General features: G+C 37.3%; 1 protein-coding gene across 1 annotated transcript; it reads left to right on the forward strand.

The window, feature by feature from the left end:
* The first annotated feature begins 606 nt into the window (after positions 1–606).
* Positions 607–20,155, forward strand: TTK (TTK protein kinase). The gene is made up of 21 exons (XM_010019591.1): positions 607–751; positions 1,026–1,251; positions 4,413–4,519; positions 6,543–6,686; positions 6,993–7,101; positions 7,190–7,265; positions 7,347–7,447; positions 8,253–8,352; positions 8,723–8,846; positions 9,284–9,465; positions 9,585–9,721; positions 11,232–11,358; positions 12,410–12,502; positions 14,644–14,801; positions 14,889–15,040; positions 16,251–16,375; positions 16,682–16,762; positions 18,113–18,289; positions 18,941–19,031; positions 19,251–19,348; positions 20,066–20,155. Exons 1-21 carry the CDS (start codon positions 607–609, stop codon positions 20,153–20,155), a joined length of 2,643 nt encoding a protein of 880 aa, XP_010017893.1.
* Positions 20,156–27,469: the final 7,314 nt, after the last annotated feature.

Raw genomic sequence — 27,469 nt, forward strand, 5'->3', positions numbered from 1 at the left:
TGGCTGTGCTGCATTTGTTGGCATTGCTGAGTGTGTTTGTGTGTTTTCACAAGCTCTGCTGGGTAAATATCTCTGATCTTGCTGTGTATTCCCAACAGGCATTTTATTATACCAGTAGCTTTCAGCATTTATTGATTGGTGGAGCTCTTAAGTCTTCTAATGAAGTGCTGGCTAATTATAATTTCAGTGTATCTTAATTTGCTGTGTCTTTGCAAGTCTGTGTTAATCTGAAAGTTAGACTCGTATTCAACAGATCAGTCTTGAGTACTACTTACTATGCTATGATATATTGAGGCTGGAGGGTGAGGGGCGTAACACTTTTTATTTATTTTGATGTGTTATCAATTGCAAACTTAGATTTAAACTGCCAGCTTAAGAAATGATTGCAAACACATCACAGTAGCGTTTAATAGCTCATCTAAGTTGGCTTCTACAAAGACATTTACTTGTATAAGTACACTGACAAAGCCTTAATAGAGTATTTGTTACATAACGTGGTTGGGGCTCAAGCTGCAAAATGAGAGGCTTTCCCATGGTAATTCCAATTAAGGTGAGCTACAGCAGTGTTCTGCAGTAATTTCATTGGTTTAATTTTTGTGTCTGCAGATGGAGGAGGGGGACCTAAGTGAAAGAGGATTGCCACAAATTGCTTCAATCATGAGTAGAGTTAGAGACTTGAAAAGCAAATATAGAAATGAAGACAATATCACAGATGAGCTTAACTGTACTAAAATCTCAGCTGATACAACAGGTATGTGTGTCTTGTTACTTTATTGTCACTTATGTAGCAGATCTTAGCCTAAACTGAGTGAAAGAACCATTAGCTGAAAGAATTTAAGGTTTAGTATTTCTTCAGTATGAATGACTGCAAAATACACTTCATCTCCCCTTGTTTCTTTAGTTAACTGTAGTGCTCTAATATTTAAAACAAAAGTCATTAGTAATCTTAAATGGAGGCATCTAAAAAGTGTTGTGTTCATGTTTATTGCAGTTTTAATCAATCTCCTTTGTTGTTTTTCTGTCAGATAACTCGGGAACTGTTAATCAGATAATGATGACGACAAATAATCCGGAAGATTGGCTGTGTTTTTTGCTTAGGCTAGAGAAAAAGGGTATTCCTCAGAAGGATGTTAGCCTACTAAATAGACTCATTGGACGCTACAGTCAGGCGGTGACTGCATTACCTGCAGAAAAGCACAGTCAAGATGAGAGCTATGCTCGCATCCTTGTGAGATTTGCTGAGTTGAAAGCGTAAGTATAAATGTTCAGTATAAGAACTCGTCATTAAAAATTCTGCATTGGAACGCTGATAAAAATGTCTTGTTCTCATTAGTGATTTTTGCAACAGATTAATTTGTATGGATGGTTTCATATTGGCTCCTTGAAACTCTTGAGCAGCTTTGACTCATGAGCTTATCTGTCATCTCTGCAATACTTGCATTTTTTTTTTTTTTTATATGCTCAGAAACATGATTGTTCAGAGCTATTTGATTTAGAGATGCTAAGACACTTTTTTCGGGGGCTCTGTGTGAGGTATATAAGGAAATAGCATGAGACCCTTTTTCTTTTCAGCTTTGTACTTGAGCTCAAAAGAAGCTGTGTGGATGAAATCTGATATAACTTTAGGTAACTATAATCTGTGTATTAAACTGTCTATGTGATAAGTTAGCATTGATTTCCATGTGGTCTTCTATAAATGATTTGGCTGTGAGGCAGACACCTTGCTATTATCTAATCCATCTAGTCAAACCATAGTGGTCTATGCTTGTCTCATCTGTTTTATCCCTTACCTAAGAAAGACTGATCCCAGCTACACTAAATTAGCTGCCTTAGGGTAGGAAGAATGTCTCATAACATCATTCAATAATTCCATGCTTATGAAATTAGTTGTTTGTGGTCATTTATTGCTTTATTCAGTCCGAGCTTGAACAGTGTTGGTTGTTCAGATATGTTCAGACATTTTCAGACATCATTTGGGACACGTTGTAATCTGATTCTTTAGTAAGGAGTTCTTTTGTCACTTGAAATATTACAACAAATATTTTGAAGAGCTGCATTTTAATTAGCATCAGTCCTTAATGATTATGCCTGAGCAGGTGATCTTTCAGTGAATATAGCTAGTCTTTCTCACATGTAATCATACCAGAACATGAAATTGTTCTTGACTGATCGGGTATAAAAAAAGAACAGCAGTGTTGCTTGTCTGTAGCTTTTGGAGATTAACGTTAGTCAGTGAGTAGTTATTTGGATCTTCTGTGTTTGGCATGTTTGCTTATTACTTGTAACTCTCTTGGTGCTTGAGTGGTTTGTGTTGTGTGGCTTTTTTTTTTTTTTTTTTTTATTAAGCTATTGCAAGTAACACTTTGATACATAGGTGCTCTGATGATGCTGCCTTTGGTGGGAGAAGAAAGGTGCTTTTTAGTAGAGTTGTTTGTTCTCTGAAATGTCCCACTTAATGGAAAAAGCAAGTCAGAGTATCAGAAACCTTCAGAAGTGGTGACAATGGCTTGAGATTTTAGTGTCTATTCACATCAACACTGTTTTCTTCTGATCAAAGCTAAATTATTCCATTCTTGGCACTGGACCTGTATTGTTCTGGTATCTTCTCTAGCTGTAGTCCGATTATGCCAAAACCTTTTGACCTATTACGATACTGAGTTTGTTTGAAGAACACTTAAATGTACTGTGAAATAGGTGAAGGTGAACAGTCAGCTGCATCTGTGCTTATCTGTATTGCACACCAACCATGCCAGGCCTGTTTTCACGTAATGCTTCTGGCTGTAGCACAGTGCCACCAAGTGTGTGGCACTTGATGCCTGTTGCTAACGTGTAGGACTTGTCTGCATATTGCTATCCAAGTCATTGCTGCTTTCTACAGGAACTTAATCTTTAACTTGCTTTTTGAAAGTGAATGTAATTAATGATACAGCTTAATTTCTGTTACTCTGACTTGCCTGCAGATGGGTTATTCTGTGCCTGTCCTTAAACTTACTGGAGTTCAGTAACATGACTAAACTGAGGCTTTTCTCATTCTTAATTTCACAGAATTCTACTGGAAATACATCTTCTTTAGCCTTGTGTTGTATTTCTGATGTATATTTTTAAGCTATTGTATAAATTTTTCACTGTCCCCACTCCTATGCATTGCCTTTGCTTACCTGTTGAACCAGGGTGGAATTCTGGAAGAATTCTGGAAGAAATTTGTTTGTTTCTTGATTGTGGATTTTCCTAATAAGTGTTAAATTTTTTTTTTTTTTTTCCTTTGTATTAAAAGGGGGAAGGGAGTCCATTGAAACATAATGTTAATCTGTTATTTCATAGTGGTATAGATCCAGGCCTTCTATATCTTGACTAGTATTTACTTAAGCTGCAGATCCTCTAGAATATTTAAATGTTGTTGTACTGTGGTGCAAGCACCTCAGTTGTCCTACTGTGCCAGCTATAGCTGAATGCAAAACTAGAGTTAAAATTTACTAAAGCTAAATGTGAAGTATGTTGTCTGAATGTTGTGGCACAGTCTCTATGGTTTTGAAGTATACCATGTTTGCCACTGCTGTTTCTGGTATATCTGCAGTAAACAGGCTCAAATTCACTTTTGTTACCAAATTTTAATAAGACTTACCTAAAAATATGGGGAAAAAGGGAATGAATTCTGTGCATCTTCTAAGGAGTCAATGTTCCCATGGAACCTTTGATAGAGTTAGCTGTTGGATAAATGCTGATGTTCTAGTTTTCTATAGGTATGGTAGTATAGATGTAACAACAGAAACATCTTCCTTCAGTGACCTACATCTCTGCTAAGGGAATCTGACTGTTTGGGTGCAGCTGCAGAAGCTCTTTTCAATGTAGAAAAGCTTATAACTTCTAGCAAAATTTTGGAGTTCAGTATTGCTTTAATATAATGGTCTGTGATTGTGTGACTGGAAATTTTGTGACCATATTACTGTGGGGTATAACTAAGTGTGTATAATGTTTCTTCTGACTGATGCGATACATTTTTCCATTCTTGGTGTATCTAAAGTCATCTTCTTCCTGCCTTGCAACCTCCTTACTATAGGAGTGGATGCATCTAGAAGAATGGAGTTTTTGCTTCTGGAAGGGCTACAGGTGGATGTTCTGAAGAAAAATACTTGTTTTGCAGAATAAGTTGTGACAAATAAGTAGTTCTTATTCTTTCTCTTCCAGTTGAGCACATTCTGGGTTTTGGAAAGAGTCAGCTTGCTATCTTTCAATTGTTGGTTTTTTAACATTCTTTGCTTATTTGTACTTCACTGATGGCTCTAAAGAAGAAAAACTTCAATAGATTGATTGCTTTTCCACAATTATCTAAAACCACCACCCAGCACATGGAACTTCATCTTTCTTACTCAGGCTCTCCACCTTGTATAACTATTGATATGCTGTCTTTACAGTCTTCAAGATCCAGAGGAGGCACGGGACCAATTTCATCTGGCCAGACTGAACTGCAAGAAATTTGCTTTTGTGCATGTGGCTTTTGCACAGTTTGAGCTATCACAAGGTGTGTAGATAAACCTGTTTGGTGCTCTGGGTTTTGATGTTTTAAACTTCTGCTCTGTTACATAATTTGCAAGGAAACTGACAGGTTTTGAATTGGAAAAAGAAAAATCTGGATTTCCTTTTTTTCTGACTGAAATTTAACAGGAATATCTGGTTTTAAGCACAGTTCATGGTAGGTTTTTTCTTTTTAGATAGAACTCAAGATGAAAATTGGCGGTGATTTCCCCCCCCCCCCATCTTTGATCTTGTGGTGTGTAAGGCTCTTGCTGTGTTGAAAAATTATGCTCAAATTTGGATGGTAATTTCCCTTTATATACTTTCAGCTTGCTTGTGGAAGAAATGATCTCCTTCCAAAGAATTTTCCAACTGGAGATTTGTGGTGTTTTTAGTTTGGTGTGGGTGGTGTTGTTTGTTGTGTGTGTTTGGTTGGTTGGTTGTTTTGTGTTTTTTTTTTTGTTTTTTTTTTTTTTTTTTTAATTAAACTAAAATGTGCCGTAATTTGGTCCAATTAAATGTTTCCCTCTGCTACTCAGGTTAAGTAGCTAACAATTGGGGTTTGATTGATTCTTCTGTTTCCTGTTCCACTGTTGAACATTCATGTTGGGGCAGTGGAGATGGTTCGTATCATCTTTGCTTCATAAATGGTGTGGACTAACTTTGACAGTATCATTGCTGACATGTTCCAGCTGGGGGACAGTTTGTTAGTATTTAAAATAGAATCATAGTCGTTGCCATATGGTGCCATACAACAATGTTTTAGGCAAGCCATTCTGAGAGCGATGTCTTAAAAATTCTGGTTTCCTTTTTTCCCCCCTGTATCTTGTTCCTTGATGTACTGGATCTGGCTTGGGCAGGATTAAGTTTCTTATATGAAGCTGTGTTTTAGATCTGTGACTATAACAGTGTTGATAACACGCCAAGTGTTTTAACTGTTGCTGAACAGTGCTTGCACAGCATCAAGGATTTCTGTTTCTTGCTTGGCCTCTTCTCTGCTTGAAGGCTGGGTGTGGACAAGAGGCTGGCAGGGGATGCAGCTGGGACAAAAGGGATATTTCATACCATATATAGCATCATGCTTAGCAATAAAAAACTGCTTGGGAATAGCCTTTTCTCAGTAGCAGATGTTTGGAGACTGGCTGGGCATTGGCCTGCTGGTAGGAGGTGATAAATGATTACTTTCGTACCACTTGTTCTTTCCTTTCTTTTTCCTTCTCTTACTAAACTCTTTGAGACTTTTTTTTTCTTTTGCTCTTCCAGTTCTCCATCTAGACTGTTCTAGACTATTATGAGTTATGCTCTAATATATCTAGAACAATAGGTCTTCAATACTTTAGGTCAGTAGTCTACAAAGCTCACCTGGGCTTATATCACTTCTCTCCTATTGTGTGTAGGTGATGTGGCTGTGGTACTTAGTAGTACACAACTTTCCACCAGAAATGTGCTGTCTACCCACAGGATCATATTTTTGGGTGTTGCCTTAATCTCCCTTCCATGGGTGATTTGAGCAGTAATCTATTTCACTCTATTTGTTTATTCCCTTTAACAGCTTGCTCTATCCAGAAAGACAAGCATGTTCCCTTAAAGCTGTTTTCTTCTTTGAAAGAAGCAGCCTTGATGGATATATTGTGAGGTTTTTGTGGTTTGTTTTTCCTCATGGTTTTCGTCAGCATCATGCAAGTTGTTGTATACTGCCTAGTATGAGAAATTATCCCCAATATTAACTATGATAAATAATTAAAGGAGATTAAACTGTTTGTTTACACTCTGGACTGTGAATACATCTGATTCAATATTCTGTTTACTTCTGTTTTTTTAGGTGAAACCATTACCAATGGAAAATAGACTTTTGGTCCCGTACTTTCTTTAACTGTATTTTAGGATACAACTTAGGTGTTTAAAGTGCCCCATGAAGCAGAGCCATTTTATTAAAATCAGTAACTAGATACTCAGTCGTCTTGGGCTTTCTTTCCATTACAGACTTTATTATTTATTTCCTTTATTTGTAACTGTTCCTTACTGCTTAGGAAATGTGAAGAAATGTAAGCAGCTCCTTCAGAAAGCTGTGGAGTGCTCTGCTGTTCCACTAGAAATGTTGGAAACTGCTCTACAAAACTTGGATTCACAAAAAAAGCAGTTGCTTTCAGATGAGGAGAAAGAGAACATAGCAGGTAATTGCAGTTACTTAAAATGCTGGTAGAGTTTATGCTTGTTGTAATTCTAGATTGGAAAAAATACTTTCTAATGTTTATCCATTCTAGATAACTCATAATCTGCTATGGTCTAATAAGCAGACATATTTATCTGCCTCAATCTTACTCCTTCAATGCTTGGTTCCATTTTCAATGCAGTAACCTGTAGCTTGTAGGAGCTATAGGATTTGTTTGTTTTTTTTGTTTTGTCGTTTTTTTTTTTTTTTTTTTAAACAAGTACAATCCGCCCTATTATCTAAATAATTCTAACTAATTTACCTACAGTATCAAGCACACAAGAGTCTGGACTTCAGAGCATATTTGGAAATCACAGAAGCATGAAAAGGAATGATTGTGGTGAAAATCCTTCTACTGTTACCAGACTTTTGCTTGGGTAATGGCTTGATTTCTTAACTTTAATGTCTTAAAACATCATTTAAACCAAAACTAAATGATGTTGTGTTTTCTTTTTTTGACTTCAGGGAGGAAAGATCACAGGAACTTGATGCTCTAGTTAATTACCACAATCCATTAAGACCACTAAGCAAATCTAACCAGGTAGAGCATGTAACACTTTGTTTCAAAATCTCAAACTTATCATTCTGCTTTACACAATTGATAACTTTCAATTTCTTCTAGATCTGCCCGTTTGGGAGGGTTCCTGTTAAACTAGTAACTGATGATGATGATGATGATGTGGAGAAGACAGGTATCCCACTTACAGCCAGTGTTATGAAGAGGTATAGTTGCTGGGTTTACTACAGCACAATAGATTTTAATACTTCTTTTCAACAGTGTTTTTATTGGACAATGGAAATGTAAGATGTTAGTATTAAAATTGACCTAAATATTAAGAGTCTTGTAATGTCAGATTTTTGAATCCTCATTTTTAGCATAAGTCATATGATAATCATTACATTAAGAGAGCAGTCATACTTGTTTTATTGAGGAGTAACTGTTCAGCAGTGGTGGAATCTGTCAATTAAAATAGCACTTTGCTACATGTTATCTGACTGTAGCAGAGCCTGAAAGTAAACAAAGAAGAGCTTTTTTCTCCCCAGTGAAGCCTGTTGTGCTAACTTTCGTCCTCCCTTACTTCTGTGTGATTAAATACGTGCTGAAATAGGAACTCTGGGGAGAAACATGTAGCTAAAGGGTAAAATCCACATACTTAAACTCTCAGAAGTTAACCAACGCATGATATTCTGAATCTGCGGAAGTAGTGGATTAAGGTATTTTGCATAATAGTATTCTGTCAGGTTTTAAAAATACCACACCACTGGGGTTTAGGATCCTAGCCATAGCTTATCACTGTTTTCTATGGAAGACAACGAATTGTGTCATTTCGTAGAATGATGTTGGTAGTGCTAAAGGGTTTTTTTTGTGTTGTTTCTTACTTGGCTGTCAGAATAGATCTGCCTTTCTGTACATCTGAAACTTGTAGCCAAAAGTCTTTGTACAACTACCTTTTTCATCTGGTTCACAAAAGGTGATCGCTACATTGTATGTTGGTATGCAGTGTAATTAACAATGGTGTTTCAATAGGCAAATATCTGGCTCCAGGCATATGGCCTTCATCGCACCTTTTCCACTATCGGAACCAAAATCTAGTGGGAGTAATTCATATGACCTGGGAGACTTAAAGGTAACTCAAATCTCATTTTAAAATAGGTATAAGGAAATCTACCTGACAGTCTATGGTATTGGAAAAGAAAATAACATTTTTTTTTCAATTCAAGTGAAAATTCTACCTTATTTCTACTGTTGAGTAATCAGTTGTGAATAGAAACGTTTGATGTGGCTTTTATGGTTGAAAACTGTGGTGCACAATAAAGTCCAGAATAGAAAACACTTAGCTCTTTGTTATAGAAACTTTATGATGGAGTTTCAGAATGTTGATGGATTTAAAAATAGCATCAGTAATACTTGTTTGTTACCACAAGGAAATGTCTTCTGGACACCGTGCTTAGGATGTTCTTTGATTATTTTCTTAAGATGCTTTTTGGTTTCTTTAGTCCTTAAAGAAAAAAAATTCTTTACAGTTGCAGATGTTGGATGAGAGCAGCTCAGAAACAGCTATCAATTCAACTGTAACTCTCAAAGCCAAAAATGGTACAAGTCTTGCAGTGAAAAAAGAAGGTAACTATTAATATGTGATGTTTTTGTAGTTCTTATAGGTTGCCTGTATTTTCAGACAACAGACTCCAAATTAGAAGTATTGCAATAAGCCTATCATCAGTGCTTTATAAACCTGCTCAGTGTCCCAGGATGTTGTAGTGCAAATTCTGAATATGATCTTGTTCTGCATGTTGGAGATTTTTTCTACTAGTATCCTAAAATTTTCCTAAGAAAGTTGCTGTATTACTACACTGAACTGAATATGAATCCTGAAGATTACATTAATGCCTTTTAATGCCTGATTCCAGTAAGTCAATTGTGTTTGTTTGTTCTGACACAGAAAATGAGGTGAAACTGTGGGAGAAATCTGACGGAAAGTTTCAAGTACTAAATATCAAGTCTTTTTAATAATCTGACTGTTGGTTTTTTGTTTGTTTTGGGATTTTTTTTTCCATCAGAAAATAAAGACCAGCATCAGGAGCTGAAGATACCGGAGCCAAGGAGTCTTGAAAGTCAACAGCAACCATCTAGTTCTGGTGAAAGCTATAGAAAGCAGTTGGATCAGATTAGATTAAACTGCGTTAACACCAGGAAAAAATGGCAAAGTCAAGAAGTGACACAGAAAAGCTGCTATAGAGAGGTAACAGGAATATGTAGTGGTTTTCTAGCAGCAGCAGCCTTCACATGTTGAAAAAACAATGTCTTTGTTCTGGATTGTGGCTTCTTGTATAGAATAATATGATGCTTTGCCCCCTGTAGGAAAAACACTCGAGCCTTGAACAATCCAGTCATCCTGTTTCAAAAGGATTATCACCACCAGATGCTGTTACTAAGAAAAGTGATCCATTACATGTTTGTGGAACACCAAGCACCAGATCCAGTGATTATATGGACTGGTAAGCTACTTCTTTGAGCTGTGCATATGAATGGTAGTCAATATCTGGGAAGACTTTAGTGGTTTTTATCAAGGTTTAAGTTTTTCTTCAGATAGCAAACGATTTCTGAGTGTTTCTAACACTTGATGTCGAATGCCTGACTTTAAAATTCAGATTGCATTTTGGGAACTTTGTCTTCCTTGTCAGCTCTTCAGCATTTGGAGGTTCACCATCAAATCATTAAATCCTTGTTAGAGCATTTACCTCTTTAATGCCTGCTATGTGATGCTATCTTTTGGAAGCCTTGTTTTCTTGGGGCTGACAGGCTTTTTAGATTGATAACTGCATATCAGCCTAGTTTCTGTGATGCAAGTGTTTGTGGGTTTAAAAAACAAGTGTAAGGAGTCTAGATGCTTGCAGAATTGAGCACTCAAGTTAGGAAATGCTAGCATTTGTTTGTCCATGTAATCGGAAATTAGGCATAAACCCCATGTCATATATTGATAAATCTTTCTAATTATATGATTAGTTACTATTTTCATAAGTCTCTGGGATGAATCACATAGGTCAAGTATGTCATGAGTAACCACTGTTCCTGTTGGTATGACCTCTGTAGCTGTGGAATTTGGAATACATGTAGTGAATAAAGCACATCATCTCATAGTAGAACTTGATAAAAGTAGTCCTTGAATAGATTCTGTTCTTGCTTCTTTCAAACTTTGGTAATACAAATTTTTGTAAACTAAGCTGTCATTACACACAGTATGTACAGCACATGGTTAATATGCACGATTATTGAGTGCTTTTGTGTTCGGTGAGAACCATGCTTTTGACTTTTTTTTTCTGAACTTTGTTTTATTATCCACAAAAAAGTCCTAGGCATATGAATTCTTTTCCAATTCTGATCTTATGACTTTATGTACATACTGTAGGGGAAAAAAGTGTATTTGATAACATAACTAAATGTACAGTAAATACAGCAAGGGAACAAATAAAAAAATATCAAGGATTTCTTGCAATCTTTAATTTTCTTAAATACATGATGTTTCTGCTCATATACAGCATAGCTACAGCTCTCAAAAAACCCTTTCATGATTGCCTTGAAGTTGTTTGTCTCAATATGCTCACTTAAAATTCCTCTTCGTTTAAAAAAGTTTTGAATAAAGAACAGTAAGCTGAAGAAAACCAAATGTTGGCTTAAACTATCTTGTTTTACGGTCTTCTAGTTATATGGTGCTTTCATTTTCCAGTTTGTGGGGAGTATCCCTGTATCCAGCTAGTATCTGGATATGGAGATTTAATTGGTTACTATGTTCAGAAATAATTCCCAAGTATGTTCTAGTTGAAGTGTACTTCCAAAGGACTTCAAAGTGAAGAGATTGAAGTGGTCTTAATGCTATTGAATGTAGCAGAGGCTTAGGTTTTGCTGGTCAAATAGGGTTTAACTTTCAAGAAGCACTGTAGCTTTAAACTTTGTTAGAATAATTTAAAAATACAACTAAATGCAAACATTGTTCATAATTTCTTTTAGTTTCAGAACGCCAGTTGTAAAGAACAACTTTCTACCAGGATGTCAAATTTCTACTCCCTACAGCCAGCTCCCATATTTCCTACCACATACTCCAGCAACTCCATTTCAAAACCAAGTTGGTTTGCAGGTAACTATTTTAGGCTGTCTTCTACTATTTTCAGTACATGTTTTCATTGGAGATTTCTTTAGGTTAAATATATGTATGTATTCTTATCTAAAGTACTGTTCATCTTTCTGGATGAGAAACTAAAAGTACTCTGCTTGTTTTCCAGATAACTGTTTCTTCATAAATTCTTCATATATATGTCTGAGTTTAAGTAAAAAAAGTCAGCTCTTGAAAAATCAGTTCACTTGTCAAAATACTGAAGTCTATGTCTGAAATTTTGCCTCTTCCGTGAAGTAGGACCTGGGAAGGCTCAGAAGTAGAGTGACTATTCTTGTTCTGTTATGGTTTTATAGTGGTACTACCGACTAACTACAGTGGAGTACCTATAAAGAGAAGCAGCCTGTGTTTAAAAAACACATGAGTCTGAGGGAGGTAAAGTATGAAGAGTTATGTTCCTTCTTCATTTTAATGCATTTGTAGTGGCCTGAGATCATGTGAAATTGATTACCTTAGGTGGGTTGCACATTCAGGTAGACAGAATTGGGGATAGGTTTAATGTATTTAAAATATGTGGCCCTTCTACAGCTTGGTGTAGTAGCAGGTATAGGCAATACAGGCTGTTTCAGCTTCACAGCACTGAAATTTGCTAGTTAGTAATTAACTTCAAATAAAATAGTAGGTGCAGTACAGCTATGATTATGCTGTGACTGAAAGTCTCTTAGATAATCTAGGTATGATAGTTTCCAACACTATCTGTAAAGAGGGGGGTGTCTCTAATGAACTGAGAAACCTGCTTAAAGAACACCCTTTTCTTGACTTCCAGTGTGAAAATCATTCGTATCTTTTTGAGTTTAATAATGTTACATGCCAAGTGATGATCATTATACAAATACTTTAGCTATGATGATCTTTAGCTTTCAGTTAGAGTTTAGCCTTACTACACTTTATCTTGCTTGGAAAGACCAAGTCAACTTAAAGCATGTTAACTTAATAAAAAGTAGAGCTTTACCAAGTACTGCTGCATGTATAATAACCAATAGATATTTTCTTACCTCTTTCTGTATTTACATAGGTTCCAACTTCTATACCTTCACATGAATGTCTTGCTATAAAAGGAAAAGTTTATACAATATTAAAGCAAATAGGTAGTGGAGGCTCAAGTAAGGTAAGATACTTTTCTATCCTTTTACAGTCACTCATATAATAGTAGTTGTATTGTAAGCATACATGTCGAAGTCATCTAAAGAGTGCCTCGTACTAACATGTACAAAGTGTTTGACTCGGAACCTAGACTTTTTTTTCAATGCCGTGCTTAGACTTTATCCCTCATGGACGCAGAAGAAATCTAGTACACAGATTAGATTTGGTACAATGCAGTTTTAACTGAGTCTTCAGATAGCCTGCAATAATAACTGAATTAATGTATTATGAAAACCATTCTTCAGTTATTACAGGCTGTTAAGCACAGTACTATTCATTTTAGTGGAGAAATGAAGTAAATCCAGTGAGTAGATAAAGGGAGTGGTGTTGAAGTTCACTGTTTATCCTTTACAAACCTCTGAACAGATGTGATCAGAATATTGAATGGAAGCTACAGATCTGGGAAAAAGTGATTGCCCAACTGTCATGAGCATTTAAAAAAATTTCACTTAAATCAGTAAAAAATGGTGGGAGCCCACTTCCTTTTGCTTTCTGCATGAAGGCCTGAAGGTAGATGGGTTGAATATAATTTCTGTGGTGGAGCAAGTATTAAAATTCCTAACAAAATTGGTGTTTCTAAGATGTGCTGCGTTATTACTGTACATCTTAATTTGAGGCACTATTGTTTAGGGTGGTGTGATTACATTGTTGGGAACTACATGGTTTGTAAGGTTGATTTAAAGTTCCTGAAGTGGAGAGACCATCCTCTATTACTTCTGTAACTTGTGTGAGAAATGGAGTGTTAAGTATGACTGGAGTGGTGAGTGAGTTGCTTTTTGTAAAGAAATTTGAGGTCATAGGAGTTTGGGAAACAGTTCTGGCAAAATCTCTTGTTCAGAAGAGAGAATTATAACAAAAAATACCCCCACAGTTTTATGTGACTTATATTTCTCTTCTGTCTCCCACACCTCTGCTTCACCTATTGCCTCAATCTGTGAAGATTGTATTACTAGTCACAGGGACAGCCTAAGGACTTCTGTAAGGGACATTTGATACATGCATGCATTGGTTAATCCTCAGTAACAGCCTATGCAGTATTTAATCTGCAGCATATGGAAAAATCCAGCTGCCTTCCTTTCATCCACTAGGTGGGTGACCTTATCACTGAAGGATATCAAATCAGTTAAAAGGATTTGCCCCTTGTCAACCCACGTTGACTGTGCCTGATGATTGCATTGTCCTTTAAATGCCTTTCAATAGTACTCAGTATGATCTTCGTGATTTTGCAAGGAATTGAGGTTAGGCTTAACAGGTGTGTGGTTTCCTGTGTCTTCCCTCATGCCCTTCTTGTACAGTGGAGTAACATGGGCTCCAGTCAGCAGAGACCTCCACAAAGAAAAGGTTCTTGTGTTGGCAGTGTGCAGTTGTAGAATGAGGCAGGATGGAGGAGGGCCTCTGCATGTCACTTAGTCCAGTGGTGGTCTTAAAGCAAGGCCAAAATAAAGCAGGTTGCTCATAGAATCATAGAATAGTTAGGCCTTTTGCAGTTGAGTTTTGAGTACTGCCAAGGATGGAGATGCCACAGCCTCTGTGGATAACCTGTTCCCCTGTTTGTCTACATGATGGCGAAAAAATTTCCTGATATCTAATTGGAGTTTTGCTTGATATTAGCTATGCCTGTTGCATCTCATAATGTGATGGTTCAAGATGAATCTGTCATTTACATACCTTCTTGCTGAATAGCTGAAAACAGCAATAAGATTCCCTGTAGCCTTCTCATCTTAAGACTAAACAGACTCAGTGCCCTCAGCCTCTGATGTGCTGTTTGGTCTAACCTCAGTCATCTTGGTGTGATGAAATGGATGTGTGGTGTCAGGTCAAATCCTTAGCTCTGTGGGAGGTGTTATTTTGTGTTCTTTATCTTAGGAACATTTCAGACTTGTGATCAAATAAACCTAATGAAATATAATGTACCAAGATGGTTTCTGATAGAGGGCTGTTTGTTGTAACTGTTGGCTTCTTTATTTTTTCCTTATGCTGCCTAGTGTTGTTTCTTCCTTTTGAAAAGGTAGAGTTTTCTTTGAAATTCTGGCTGTGGTGAGATAAAGAACCATAGTAAATCAGAACTAGGATTGAATGAAGTTATTAACTGATACTGTTTTGCAGGTGTTCCAAGTACTGAATGAAAACAAGCAACTGTATGCTGTCAAGTATGTGAATCTAGAGGAAGCTGATCAACAGACTGTTGAGAGCTATAAGAATGAAATTGCTCATTTGAGTAAACTACAGCAACATAGTGATAAGATCATCCGCCTTTATGGCTAGTGAGTAAACAATTTTATTAAACTGGTATCTCTTTATGTAAAGAAGTTGCCTTAAATTTTACCATAAGTATATTTATTTATTTTCAGTGAAATTACTGATCATCATATCTACATGGTAATGGAGTGTGGAAATATTGACCTCAATAGCTGGCTCAAAAAGAAGAAAAAAATTGATCCATTGGAACGAAAGAGCTATTGGAAAAATATGCTGGAAGCTGTTCACACAATCCATGAATATGGTATTAAATAATTCTAGGTATTTGTATAGGTTATGTCAGATATGTTTAAATTTTGGAGGTGGTACTGCTTTAATTTTGGTGCAAGCCTAGTGATCTTCAAAGATGGGTGTTTATTGTCTTATGAAAAATTTTCAGTGAGACAAGACAAATCATGATGCAGAGGTAGACTGATTTTGCAAACTTAAAGGGATCTAAAAGTATTACCATTGTATAATGCTTTCTATTGCATTGCAATAGACTACATTCTACACTCCAAACGCAGCTTTTCCATTAAACTCAGATTTCAGCCACTCATCCTCTCCAGAAAGCTATCATTAATATCAAAGCTTCTTACACAGCTCTGTTGTTTTACTTTGACAAAGTGCATCAGCTTTTTGTCATAGGTCTTCAGGTCTTCCTTTCTTCTTTACCTATGTAGCTGGAGTGCATGCATCTGTATTGTTTGGCTTGTAATATAAAGGAGAGCAGATTTGGATCCTTTTCCTACTTAAGAAAAAAAAAAGTGAAGAGATCTGCACATATAGCAGAGAGCATCACCTCATTACAGCACAAGAACACTGGAACATTCAATAATACAGAAAGGCAGCTAAAACACAAGCTACATACTGTTGTGATGTGTCCTTGAAGTGAACAGTTCTGCAAAATATAAAGACAGATTGGTTGATTATATGGGTAATAACCAAAAATCATAATAAATCATGGAAGTAGGGTGTTCGAGGTCAGTCGTGTAATCCTCAGTGAATGGTACATTTGAGATAAGGAAGCAGAAAATATCAGACTAAGCAATATAATTCTATTAAGTACCTGCTTAGCTGATAATTGAAGAGAAAGCTACAGGAGTGGATAAGCCACTGAATTGTTCCAGAATAGCAGTTCAGTATGGCAGTGTAGGCATACAGCCTGTCCCTAACTGAGAGAAACTATGCAACTCAAGTCTCTTGGAGTTATTTTGGGGTACCTGCAGATTTGACTAAGTAATAATTCAAACTATAAGCTCATGCAAGTCTTAACTGTTTAAAAAGAAATGGAAACACTTATGAAATTTGCAAAGAATTAATGTGGTTTTGGCCTGGTAAAACCGATCTGCACCTTATCTCTATGCAAGGGTTATAGGAACTGAGAAATAAAAAAACCCCATAGTAGTAACTTGGATTAACTAAACCTGGGTTGACTTTAAATTTTTATTTTTTTTTTTTTTTTTAATATGCAGGCATTATTCACAGTGATCTGAAACCAGCAAACTTTCTAATAGTTGATGGGATGTTAAAGCTAATTGACTTTGGCATTGCAAACCAAATGCAGCCAGATGTGACAAGCATCATTAAAGATTCTCAGGTGACATACTTCTGGAAAATTGATGTAGACTTCGCTAGCATCTATAGTGCTATAGTACTTGCTGATGATGTTAATGTAGTAATTTCAATGAATGCTGAACTTTTATGCTGGCTGGTCTTTATATATTTGTATAAATATTCATATATATGAGTTTTTACATGTTTTAATAACAATGGCCTTCAGCTTTACTGGAAACAAATTTGCAGGATGCTTTTCAGTGTTTTGGGAGAAAAGTCTGACTTTTTATCAAGTGAGTTAATTTTAAGTGCATGTTTTACTTGAATAGTTTTACATTTTTATGCCTAGGTTGGCACAATGAATTATATGCCACCTGAAGCAATAAAAGATATGTCTTCCTATGGAGAAAATGGGAAATCTCGATCTAAGGTAACACATGATCTTTTTTTTCCTCCTATTCCCTTCATGTTAAGAAGAAAATGATTCAGCCATATATTTTAAGACTTAGTTTTCTCAAAATCTTCCACTGAAACCAGAATACAAGAAAATCCATTGTGCCACAGTGATGATCAAAGATTGAAGGCTAAGTTTATTCCTCTCCCTACCTAAAAGCATTTTGCAGACAGTGTTTGGAAAAATAAGTGCTGAACCAATCAGTAAAATTGCAAGCAAATATAGTCATACTTTCAAACTCTTTTAAGTGAAAGGCAGGTTTTGGAAGAAATGTGTGATACCTGATAAGGTCTTTAAAAGATGATGCAATGAAGTCTAGTGTTTTAGGGGGAAACATGTATGAGTTCTGGGTATTCTATTCTGTGCTATGGAGTACTGTGTATTGCAGAACTCTATAATTTCACCAAGGCAACAGAATGTGAATGATGAGGAAAGTACTGAAAGAAAGCAATTCCACCTTGGAAGTCAAACTTCAGTTAATGGGGGTACATAGTTTTATGGAAAAGTGTTTAAAAAAAAAAATCTCATGTATGTGCATATGCACACTCAAAGATTGTTTGACTTTTTAACAGTTAAACAGAAGTGTTACTATGTAGTGAATCACAATCTGCCTAAACCTTCCTAAATACAGTGTTTTATAGAAGGATTTCTTTTGTTAAGGATGAGACTTTTTAACCTTTTTTACATATTTAAAAATTGCATGCCGAGTGCAGACTTGTTCTGGAGCTCAGCTGATGTAAGCAGAATTCAAACTAACCATTGTGCTGGGAGTCAGGCTCCCTGTGTGCCCCTTTCCCCACCTCCCTCTTCACCACTCCCCCACCTTTATGTGCTTTTCTTAATGTGCTTCAGCTTCAATAGAAGAAGTAGAAAGTCCTCCTGTCACGAACAGCACGGGGGTGACTGAAATATGGATCTGAATCCATTAAACCCAGAGGAACTGAACTCTGGCTTCCCACTTCAGAGACATAGCTGACATGTCTTACTGGTTTCTGAATGCTTTTATTTGTATTTACTCATAAATCTGAAATTAGAATCCTGCTGTTCACAACTACCTATGATTTTATTTTAACATCGAGTAAAGTGATTTTTGAAGATAATAAAAATAGGTTTCTTACAGAATATTGGTGAATGAAGACACATCGCTGTCTTAGTAGATAATGGCATGTCTTGGGTGATTTTTGTGTGATAGTTACTAAGATCTGTTATGTTAAACATATACTGTTAAGTGAAATGACTGTATAAATATAAGATAAATTGACTGAAGGGACAGTTCCTTAAGTGAGAACTAGTCTTTTTTTTCTTTCTTTTTTTTTGCTGTATTAGATAAGTCCCAAAAGTGATGTGTGGTCATTGGGATGCATTTTGTACTGTATGACATATGGAAGGACTCCATTTCAACATATAACAAATCCAATGAATAAAATGCATGCTATTGTTGATCCTAGTTATGAAATAGAATTTCCAGATATTGCTGAGAAGGATCTTCAAGATGTGCTAAAGGTAACTGTCCCTTAAGATTAATATTGAGTCAATTAATAGCAATTTTTTAAAGCATATTTTCATAAACTGTTGTGCTTGAGAAGCTTCTTTCACAATTAAATGCTTACTGCTACTTGTAGTGACAGGCCTTGTTCCAAAAGAATTAAGTTAGAGCTGCTTTTCATATAGCTTCCATGATAAAAGTTTGGCTTAACTCCCTTGGCTGAGCAACATAAAGTAAATAGAGTAGCTTTTGTGCTGACCGTCCATTTCCCTCACTCTGCATGTCTGTCTGCTTTTAAAACTTCGTTCATGCTTTTACTTGAGCCCTAATTGTGTTGCTCAGCAGATAATAAGAGAGTAAGCTTTTATGGATTTCAGTTTAACTCTCAAATCTCAGTGTCTTTGTGCTGTTTGGAATAAAAGAATATTGTAGATTCTGGTCTTCACCTCTTCTGACATTTTTGCTTGAGTAAAACAGGATACTAAACTTTAGAATAAAGATAATTGGTAATGAAGGCAATTAGGTTAATTTGGGTGTTTCTGAGTATGTAATTTCACAGTAAGTAGTTCTGACGTGCATCTACGTGGTCCTTTAAAGATACTCACTGTTAATTCCTATGAAAAATCTTAATTTATAGGCAAAGCATGTTTCTCTCTTTTCAATTGCAGCACTGTTTAATAAGAAACCCTAAACAAAGAATATCTGTTTCGGAGTTGCTGGTACATCCCTATGTTCAAATTCAAAGTCATTGTCAAACAGGTACATTTTTATTAAATAGTATTTATAATTCAGTTTAAGAGAACAAAATGCTTTACTCTTACATGCACATACCACTTGTTGGTGTAACAATCCATTTTGTTTGCCTGTGTATGTTTCAGAAAAGATTTCAGTGTTTTAATTCTTAAGGCTTTTACAAACTGCTCTGGTAATTTATACATAGTTGTGTACAGCTTTAGCATAACTAAAAATTAATTGCAGGTGTTCCAAATGCAAAAGGAACAACAGAGGAAATGAAACGTATCCTTGGCCAGCTCGTTGGCTTGAATTCTCCCAACTCTATTTCTAGAGCTGCTAGGGTAAGTAAATTGTTTGTGTGAGACTACATGTTCCTGCAAAGGTTAGGATATCTGGTAGTGAAAGCTGACAGAATATGTACATCGGAGCTTTAACTACAGCTGGAAAAACATTGCACATCATAGTGCTTTTGTTTACAAGCATGCAGAATCTCCACATCCTTCTGAACAGGAAGGGTTGAAAGGTTGATGGTAATCTTGATTTTTAGCTTTTTTTTTTTTGCTTCCTTTCCATCTCCTAGTACATCTGTATTGCTTTATTTCCAAGTCCACCACTGCCCTAGCATTTCCTCTCTAAAATAGTCCATACTGTGCAGCCTTGCTTTTAAGCTGTCCAAAACTGTAGTAGGTCTTCTAATTTAAGAACCATCATTATGGAGAAATGATCTAGTGTGCAGGGTTTTGGACTGCAACTGTTCTTACTTCCTTGAAGTTGCTGAATTGTTAGGACATTGATACGTGTAGATTAGTCCCTGTATGTTTAGGTATTCCAGCCTCTGTTTACTGCCTGAAAGAAGAGCTTGGTAACTCCTTACCAACTTGGTTCTTCTCACCTAAGCTGTCTTAAGTACGTATATATTTTCTGATTTGAGAGAGAAATCTTACTATGTGGTCTGGAATATTTTGGTATGTGATTACTTATTTCAAGTGTCAATGTTTGTTACAAAGATATAGTTTGAATGCATATGTGACACAGCTGTGTTTTTTATTAACTTTCAGACTTTATATGAACAGTGTAACAGTGGTAAAAGTCTTGATGTATCGGCATTTGCAAAACTTGGGAGTCAAAAATCGCGGACCACAAAATGATGTACTACTGTTCAAGATGCAACAGAGATCTGGTCTGTTCAAAAGATATTTTATGCTGCTAGCTTTTTTAAAAGACACTCGGCATAAAGCTCACATTTTTAAATGTTCTTTACGTCTTCTGGTAATGCTTGCGGATCATTAAAAAGAATTTGAGTGAATGCTTTTTCACTGTGGGCTCTTTCACTTTGCATGGCACTTGACTTGAACAATGAAAATCACTAGTTGGTGATTATGGTCTTTGTTACTTATAAAGCACAACAATGTCTGGAGTACAAAAACTTGTGTGAGAATCTTCAAGCTCTTGTCCCCTCCTGAAGCTAAACAAAGAAGTTCCTAAACTGCCAACTGGTGTACATGAAAAACATGCAAGTGTTTTTTGACATACCTCCTATGGCATGAATACAGGGTATTACGCTGCCCTGTTGTTTGCCAACAAATATGTCTGTTAATATGTGGTCAGTTACAATGGTGACATACACATGTAAATGCCACCTAGTTTTCGAGGTGTTCCTGTGGTTAAGTGACATGATGGAATTGCTGTTCTGAAGTTATATGAATCAAATGGCATTTGTTCTATTAAAACTGCTGCTAAAAATCCAATAGGCTTTTCAAATTTCAAAATAATAGAGACCCCATCAAGATTAATGATGGTTGGAAATCACTAATTTGGATTTTTAAAAGCATTCATACTAAGTACTCTTTAAAATGTACCAAATGTAGGAGGACTGGTTTTTATGTGATCGTTGGTGGGTTGATTGGGCTTTAAAAGCTACATTTCTGGTGTAAGAATTCTAAATTTACCCAATTCAAAGATGTTAAAATATCTAATAGCTTTAAATTGGGGGAAAAAAACAACCCTTGCCTTCGGTTTCATGACAGCTGCCATGGTGCCCTTTGCCTTCTAAATTGTGGAGCTCTCTATCGATCAAGCATTTTAAATAGTCTGTTTTGCCTATCATTCATGATAGCCCTGCTTATGAAGAGCCCAACTTCATTATTGAAATGTCTCTTTCATTGTTTAGCTGTGTGAATTGAGTAAAAGTGAATTGAGTATGACATACTCCTTGACCAATAATGGAAAACACTCGTCAGCACAAGGGAAGCTTTCCTTGACAGTTTTCTGCCTGTAGGATTACTCAGGTCATGTTACCTTACCTTCAGACGAGCACTGAAATATTTCAAAAGTCTTTGTGATAGCTTTTGTTATTTGTGTTTAAGTCTGGATAACTCCGATTGGGAAAAGATGTGATAATGTAATGCTTCACAGACTGAAGTTGAGAGAAATTTGTCTTTTATTGTAAGCATGTATTTAAATAGTCACTTCTTCCCCCTTCTGAGTATTTTTTTTCTTTCAGATTTTCTGGATTCAAAGGACTTTTTTATTTTTCATTTCGAATGTCAGGTTTCACTGATGTGTTACTACCAGTTGATTTCTGTACCTTTTGTTTCTGTGACTTCTGAAAGATCAAGGTTCAAAAGTCTGAGCAGCTTGCTGCTGCTGGTTACCTGTGAACCCCAAACCTGGAAGAGTACTGCGAGATCTTCATAAGGCCTCTGAAGAAGCAGTGTAGTCTAGTTCAGTCTGCCAGGCTTTGTTACCCGACATTATGTATCCAAGCACTGGAGTGCAAATCAAGTGCCTGGACATTCTGCCTCCATGGTGGAGGTGCACTTCCGTCATCCGTATAACATCCAGAAGGTCAGCTTTGAGCATCACAAAACACTGGGTAGTTGTGGTTGATGTTCTGAGGATGTGAATATTATTCTTGAGGACTTTCGTTTGACCCTATGAAAGGGGAATTCCCACTGCCTTTGCCATGTTTATTAGGGCTGAGATACCTTTATGTTCTCTTTGTCTTGGTAAGCTTATCTTACACCTACAGTAATAAGCATATTGTACTGCATGTTTTATTCTACTTTCCCTTAGTGTTTATAAGGGATCGCACATTACTGACAACTTTAAAAGTTAAAGGAAATGCCTGGAATATACCTATTTCAACAGCAAATTTGGGAAAAGACTTTGTGTTCTTGTTATCTTTCCTGCCATTGATATTTTTTTTTCCAATTGACTTGATAGCCCTATAAGAACTAAAGAATGAGAGAAGAATAATGCACACTTTGATGTCAAATGATAAAAGAAACTTGGAAGTATTGTATTCTTTCCCAAACTTTAACTTTGATTTTTAAATGAAGTCTTCAGAGCTTGCTAATGTAATAAAAGCACCCCTTGATAGGTGGGAAACTTTGTTCTCAATTATCTCATATTCAAAGCAGCAAAACAACTCTTCGAATAATAAAAAGAGTTCTTTAATGAAGAACAGTATTTGTGTAATTTTTTCAGGCCTCTGCTTAATGTCTGTGTTTAAAAACCTCTTAAGCCCTCACCACCTTCAGTTGCCAGGGAAGGACTATCCTGCTGTGACAGAGCTAGTGCTTGTAAAAGAGCATTAACTCTTCTGGGGTGTGGTGTTCCTGTGTCTGTGCAACACCAGCCCTCTTTATTTCAGGTTAGCAGTGATTTGTGGGGTTACACAGGGATAGTGATTAGGGATGAGAACTACTTCTGATACCCACCCTTCTCTCCTCAGCCTGGCCTGGGAGGAGGGCAGAAGCAGGGGACAGAGAATGTGTGCTCACCCCTGTGATGGGGCACACACAGGAACAGCACCTGTCTCTTGTAAGGGCAAATTTGGAATGATAAACTTCAATCTAATTGTTATATGAAATGGGTTGTGGAGTCTCAATTAATCGTGTCCTTTGGGACAGGAGGCAGCTATCCCATATTTCTAGGGGAAAAAATGTAAAGATTTGTTCCATGTAATGGTTTTGTTCTTTCTAATTATTTTTTTTTTTTTTTTAATACCAGGTATTACTACTCCCATGGAAGTTCAGTGATATTTCAAGCACAATGAGTACATATGCCAATTGCACCCCACTTCCTCATAAATGTTAAAGTTAAAGCTTGAAGCTACTGAATTAAAACTATTAATGTTCTTTACCTTTCATTCTAGACAGTTTGGGAGACTATTTATGGTGTGGGAACTGAACCACTACCTCTGGCTTCCCCTGGAGAGGTGGGGGAAAGCATCAGTCTCTTCAGAGGAGTATCTTTACTCTGCAGAAACACCTTTTCATGAAGTGTTACTGAAATGTCTCCTAACTACTTGTCTAGATTACGTATCTTGAGATGTTTCTGCATAATTATTCTAATATTATAGTTGTTAATTTTTACCACATTACTTCTGTGGCTAGTGACTATGCAGAGAAGCAGTGCTATGTCTTGGGTTTTTTTCTGTTGGGGTGTAAGTTTTATCAATCCTTTCATTCCATGATTGCTAAAGAACCCACAGGAAATACAGCTGCTCTGACAGGGAGCTTATGAAAGAGGATGAAAGAGGACTGGGGCTGATGAGAGGCAGTGGGTTGTTATCAGTCATCAATTTGTAAATAAAACCTTTCCATTGCAAATGGGCAATTGATTTATGCTCTTCCCCTGCCTCAGTGACATGCCACAAGATGTGTACCTATCGTGGCAGCAGCTGCTTACCAGCCCTCAGTCTGTTGGTATTGGTTTTTCTTGCTTTACAGCCAACCCATCACCCTTTTCAAAGTATGGAACAGCTATGCAAGAGTAGCTTTAAAGGTCAGAAAACACCTACTAAATGGGTTGCTGCCCATCATGCATTACTGTCACCCTCAAGGCCACAGTTCAAGACATTGTCTATGTAAAAAAATGGGGAGAGAAGATGTCTGATTAAATTACAGGATGTCTTGTGATCACTGTTACTGAATACATGTATGAGATAGTGCTGTATCAGCTAATATTGAGATACCACAGCTGCACGAAGAGTGAAAAGGTAAATGAGAACACTTCAGTAAGTTACCTTTAGTAATTCCTGTTTGAAAAATGGGATCGGAGACTTACAACCTTTAAATCTAATACTGTCACCCACAAAGCTTTTACTTGGCAGCTAACTAAGAAAAGCTGAAGGGGGCAGAGGGGTGGCTGTTGTTGGTCATCTATTCCAACCCCCCTGCCATGGGCAGAGACACCTTTTACTGGACCAGGTTGTTCCAAGCCCTGTCCAACCTGGCCTTGAACACTGCCAGGGATGGGGCAGCCACAGCTTCTCTGGGCAACCTGTGCCAGTGCCTCACCACCCTCACAGTAAAGAACTACTTCATTGTATCTAATTTGTATCTGCCCTCTTCTATTTTAAAACCATTCCTCCTTGTTGTGTCACTACATACCCTTGTAAAAAGCCCCTCTTCAGGTCTCTTGTAGCCACTCTTTTGGAGCTGGAAGCTGCTCTAAAGTCTCCCCAGAGCCTTCTCTTCTTCAGTCTGAACAACCCCAGTGCTCTCAGCCTGTGTTCATAGGAGAGGTGCCCTATCCAGCCTTCTGATCATGGTTAAATTCTCAACAGTAGAGAGGGCATAGCAGGGTGTGAGTTAATCTGAAGGTAAGTGGTTAAATTGTCATTCTATTTTGGTCCCTCCTATGGGTTTCTGTTCTTTAAGCACCCAGTAGTGGTTTCATGCTAAACAAGTAACTAATTGTGGGAGTGGTGATAACCATAAAATTCAGAAATTCCACAGTTGAAGTAAACTTGAGTTTTAGTCGACCTTATTTGGTCAGTTTTTTCCTGAGCTCCTCAGCAAGGATGACAGGCTAGTCCTTGCAGGTGCCAGTTGTGGCAAGAGCCGAAAACTATTTGCTACTTCCATCCTGTTGTCTACACTCCTACTGCCTTGCTGCTCCCCTCAGTCTGTGAGGATAAAATAGCAAGGAGAAAACAACTACTTTTTAATCGTATTTCTGTCTTGGACACTTATGACTAAGACAACCTGTTCCAGCTAAGTATAAACTGCTAATCCAAAAGTATTCCATTCCTGCTTGATGCATGTGTTGCCTCCCAACTTGGTTATCTGTGCCCACCTGGCAAGAGCACAAAGTCTGTCTGTCAGTGAGTTTGCAGAGTACGTTTGCTCAGTGCTCCACATAAGAGAGAAATCCTCTTGCAAGATAAAGGCTTTAAAGAATGGAGCAGGTACTGTAGGGTGATTCCTTGTAGGATATGGGGGTGTACGCCTGTATAGAAACAGGAGTCTCTATACAGCCTGCTTTCTCAACTCATGGGAGTTGCTGAAATGAAACCTGAGATAAAAATCTGACTCCTCACCTCAGTTCTTCCCTTAGCAGCTGGAATATCCACAGCTAAACAGTGATGCAATGCCAAGATGCCAGCTCTAATCAGATGAATTGCTAAATTTCAAGTGCCTTTTGCAATGAAAGATGACTAATTTAATGAGGAGTAGTGGTGCCACTGTTTTGAACCTTCACTAAACACAAGGAAAAGGTTAAAGCATCAGCCCATTGGTCTTGATTCTTACCGTATTGTAAAGATTTGTGGCTTGTTTCTGTACCCACTTAATGTGCACATTATGTGGTAAGTGCAAGTAAACTGAATACTTGCTTGTTACATGCTCTGTCTACCTATCCAGTTATTTTCCTATTTTATATGGCTGTTGAAAACCAATTAAAAATACAATTAAGTAAGTATATTTAAGGAAACATGAATTAGGTTCTTGGCACTTAACTTGCTTCCTGTGTGGTCTTAGATAGAATAATTTAAGTTGGAAAGGACCTTTAAGATAGAATCCATTAACCTAACGCTGTCAAGTTAAGGATGAAATATTTCTCTGAGTCTTTGTGCTTTACGGTCTTTGTCTGCTTACAGTCTGGCAGAAAGCTGTTTCATACCATAAGTCTGTATATGCTTCTTGCATTTGGTGACACTGGGGGATAGAGTTCTTCATGCTGCTATTACAGAGAGGCATCATGCTTTGAAATACTCTTAACGGGGATAAAATTCATTATCCACAAGGTGTTTGGATGCTCATACGATGGGGGTCTGATTTACAGAGTCACTGTTCTGTGCAGCAGAAGGCAGCAATGACCCCTCCACAGTGGTTGAGGAGTGCTGAGCAGGGACTCCTGAGCCCTCCAACAGGAAGCACTGACCAAACTCTGCCCCTCAGACATAAGAAGGCCTGCAGCCTATGTGTTTCACTCCGCTGATGAATGTGCTAGCTATTGCGCTGGAGTGTAAAACACAGCTTCCGTGGCCACCTCTGCTATGTGTGATTTGGACATACCTAGTGCCCTGGGCCCTTCAAGGAACTTAGCTGCTGAGATGGCTTCCAAATTCATGATGGTTTGCGTGAAAAGCAGCTTGGTGCTCCTTTCTGATAAGCCAGTGATGCCTGTTGGCACGGGCAGTGGTGGCACTGTAGTGCACCAGTGAGTTACAGGTGAAAGTGCCCACAGACAATAAGATACCTCAGCAATGAGGCAAGCAGGAATTTTGAGTCTTGAGCAGGATTTGGATGCCTGACTCAAAGGTGAGTGTCTGCCTAAATCTATTTCAGCTTGATCTTTGGACTTAGCAGAGGTCCAGCATGGCAAAGGTAGGCACTTCCTGACTGCAGTGATGCATGCTGGGCAATGGCAATATCAACAAAGAATCTGTATGAGGGAGAGCAGATGAAGATTTAAAGAAATCCTGGCTTTTGGTACATTGTTCACCTTGAGTTACAGAATGCTCACGCTGCTGCTCCTACTTTCCATCTTCTCTTGGAAGGCTGTGACAGAAAAGCAAAGTAAGTTACCTGCATCAGTGTTCAGAGCAGATGAACTCGAAAGTTTTCACGTCAGAGCCTTACTTTGTAAGTGGTTAGCCCAAGGAACTATTTGAAACTGAAGTGCTAGTAGCAGCTTTTTAGGGCAGTTGATGAAATGAGCACTAACAGCTCTCCAGGCCCAGGCAGTATTAACTGAAGGAGTCTAAAGGAGTTTGTGATAGCTGTGCTAGACATTTACTGTGTGGTTCTTATATCAGCCTTAGGAACACAGAAATGGAAGGTAGGAAAATGTGATACTGGTCTTCAAGAATGTTAGAGGTTGTAAATTAGACTACCAAGTATGACTTTCACAAATAAATCAAAGGAAGAAAATACATAAAGAGTAGAATGAAGGGGATAGTTTATATTTGTTCATGAATTGAGAGAGAATCTTTTGTGGAGAAGTAATGTTTACAAATCTTAGTTCTTTCTAATGAGCCATGCTACTTATATGTGGTTTATCTGTGTTTTCCAAAAGCTGCTTATGCAGGGTCCTTCAATAGCTTTTAAGACAAGCTAATATGCCAAGACAAAGGAGAAAATCTCAAGGCTGAAGAGGTGGGAAAAAGCTATGGAATAAGTAGTCATTCCCACCTAAGGATAAATACCAGTAAGGTGGGCCAAGAAGCT

This window comes from Nestor notabilis, unplaced genomic scaffold (genome assembly GCF_000696875.1).
Source record: "Nestor notabilis isolate BGI_N333 unplaced genomic scaffold, ASM69687v1 scaffold12158, whole genome shotgun sequence".
Lineage (NCBI taxonomy): Eukaryota > Metazoa > Chordata > Aves > Psittaciformes > Psittacidae > Nestor > Nestor notabilis.

What these genes read in the sequence shown, in the direction of transcription:
- TTK (XM_010019591.1), top strand. Translation starts at nt 607, where the DNA reads ATGGAGGAGGGGGACCTAAGTGAAAGAGGATTGCCACAAATTGCTTCA. An exon ending in AGAAAAGCTGCTATAGAGAG is followed by an intron (nt 9,466 to 9,584) that starts GTAACAGGAATA and finishes TGCCCCCTGTAG; the next exon opens with GAAAAACACTCGAGCCTTGA. An exon ending in CTATTTCTAGAGCTGCTAGG is followed by an intron (nt 19,349 to 20,065) that starts GTAAGTAAATTG and finishes ATTAACTTTCAG; the next exon opens with ACTTTATATGAACAGTGTAA.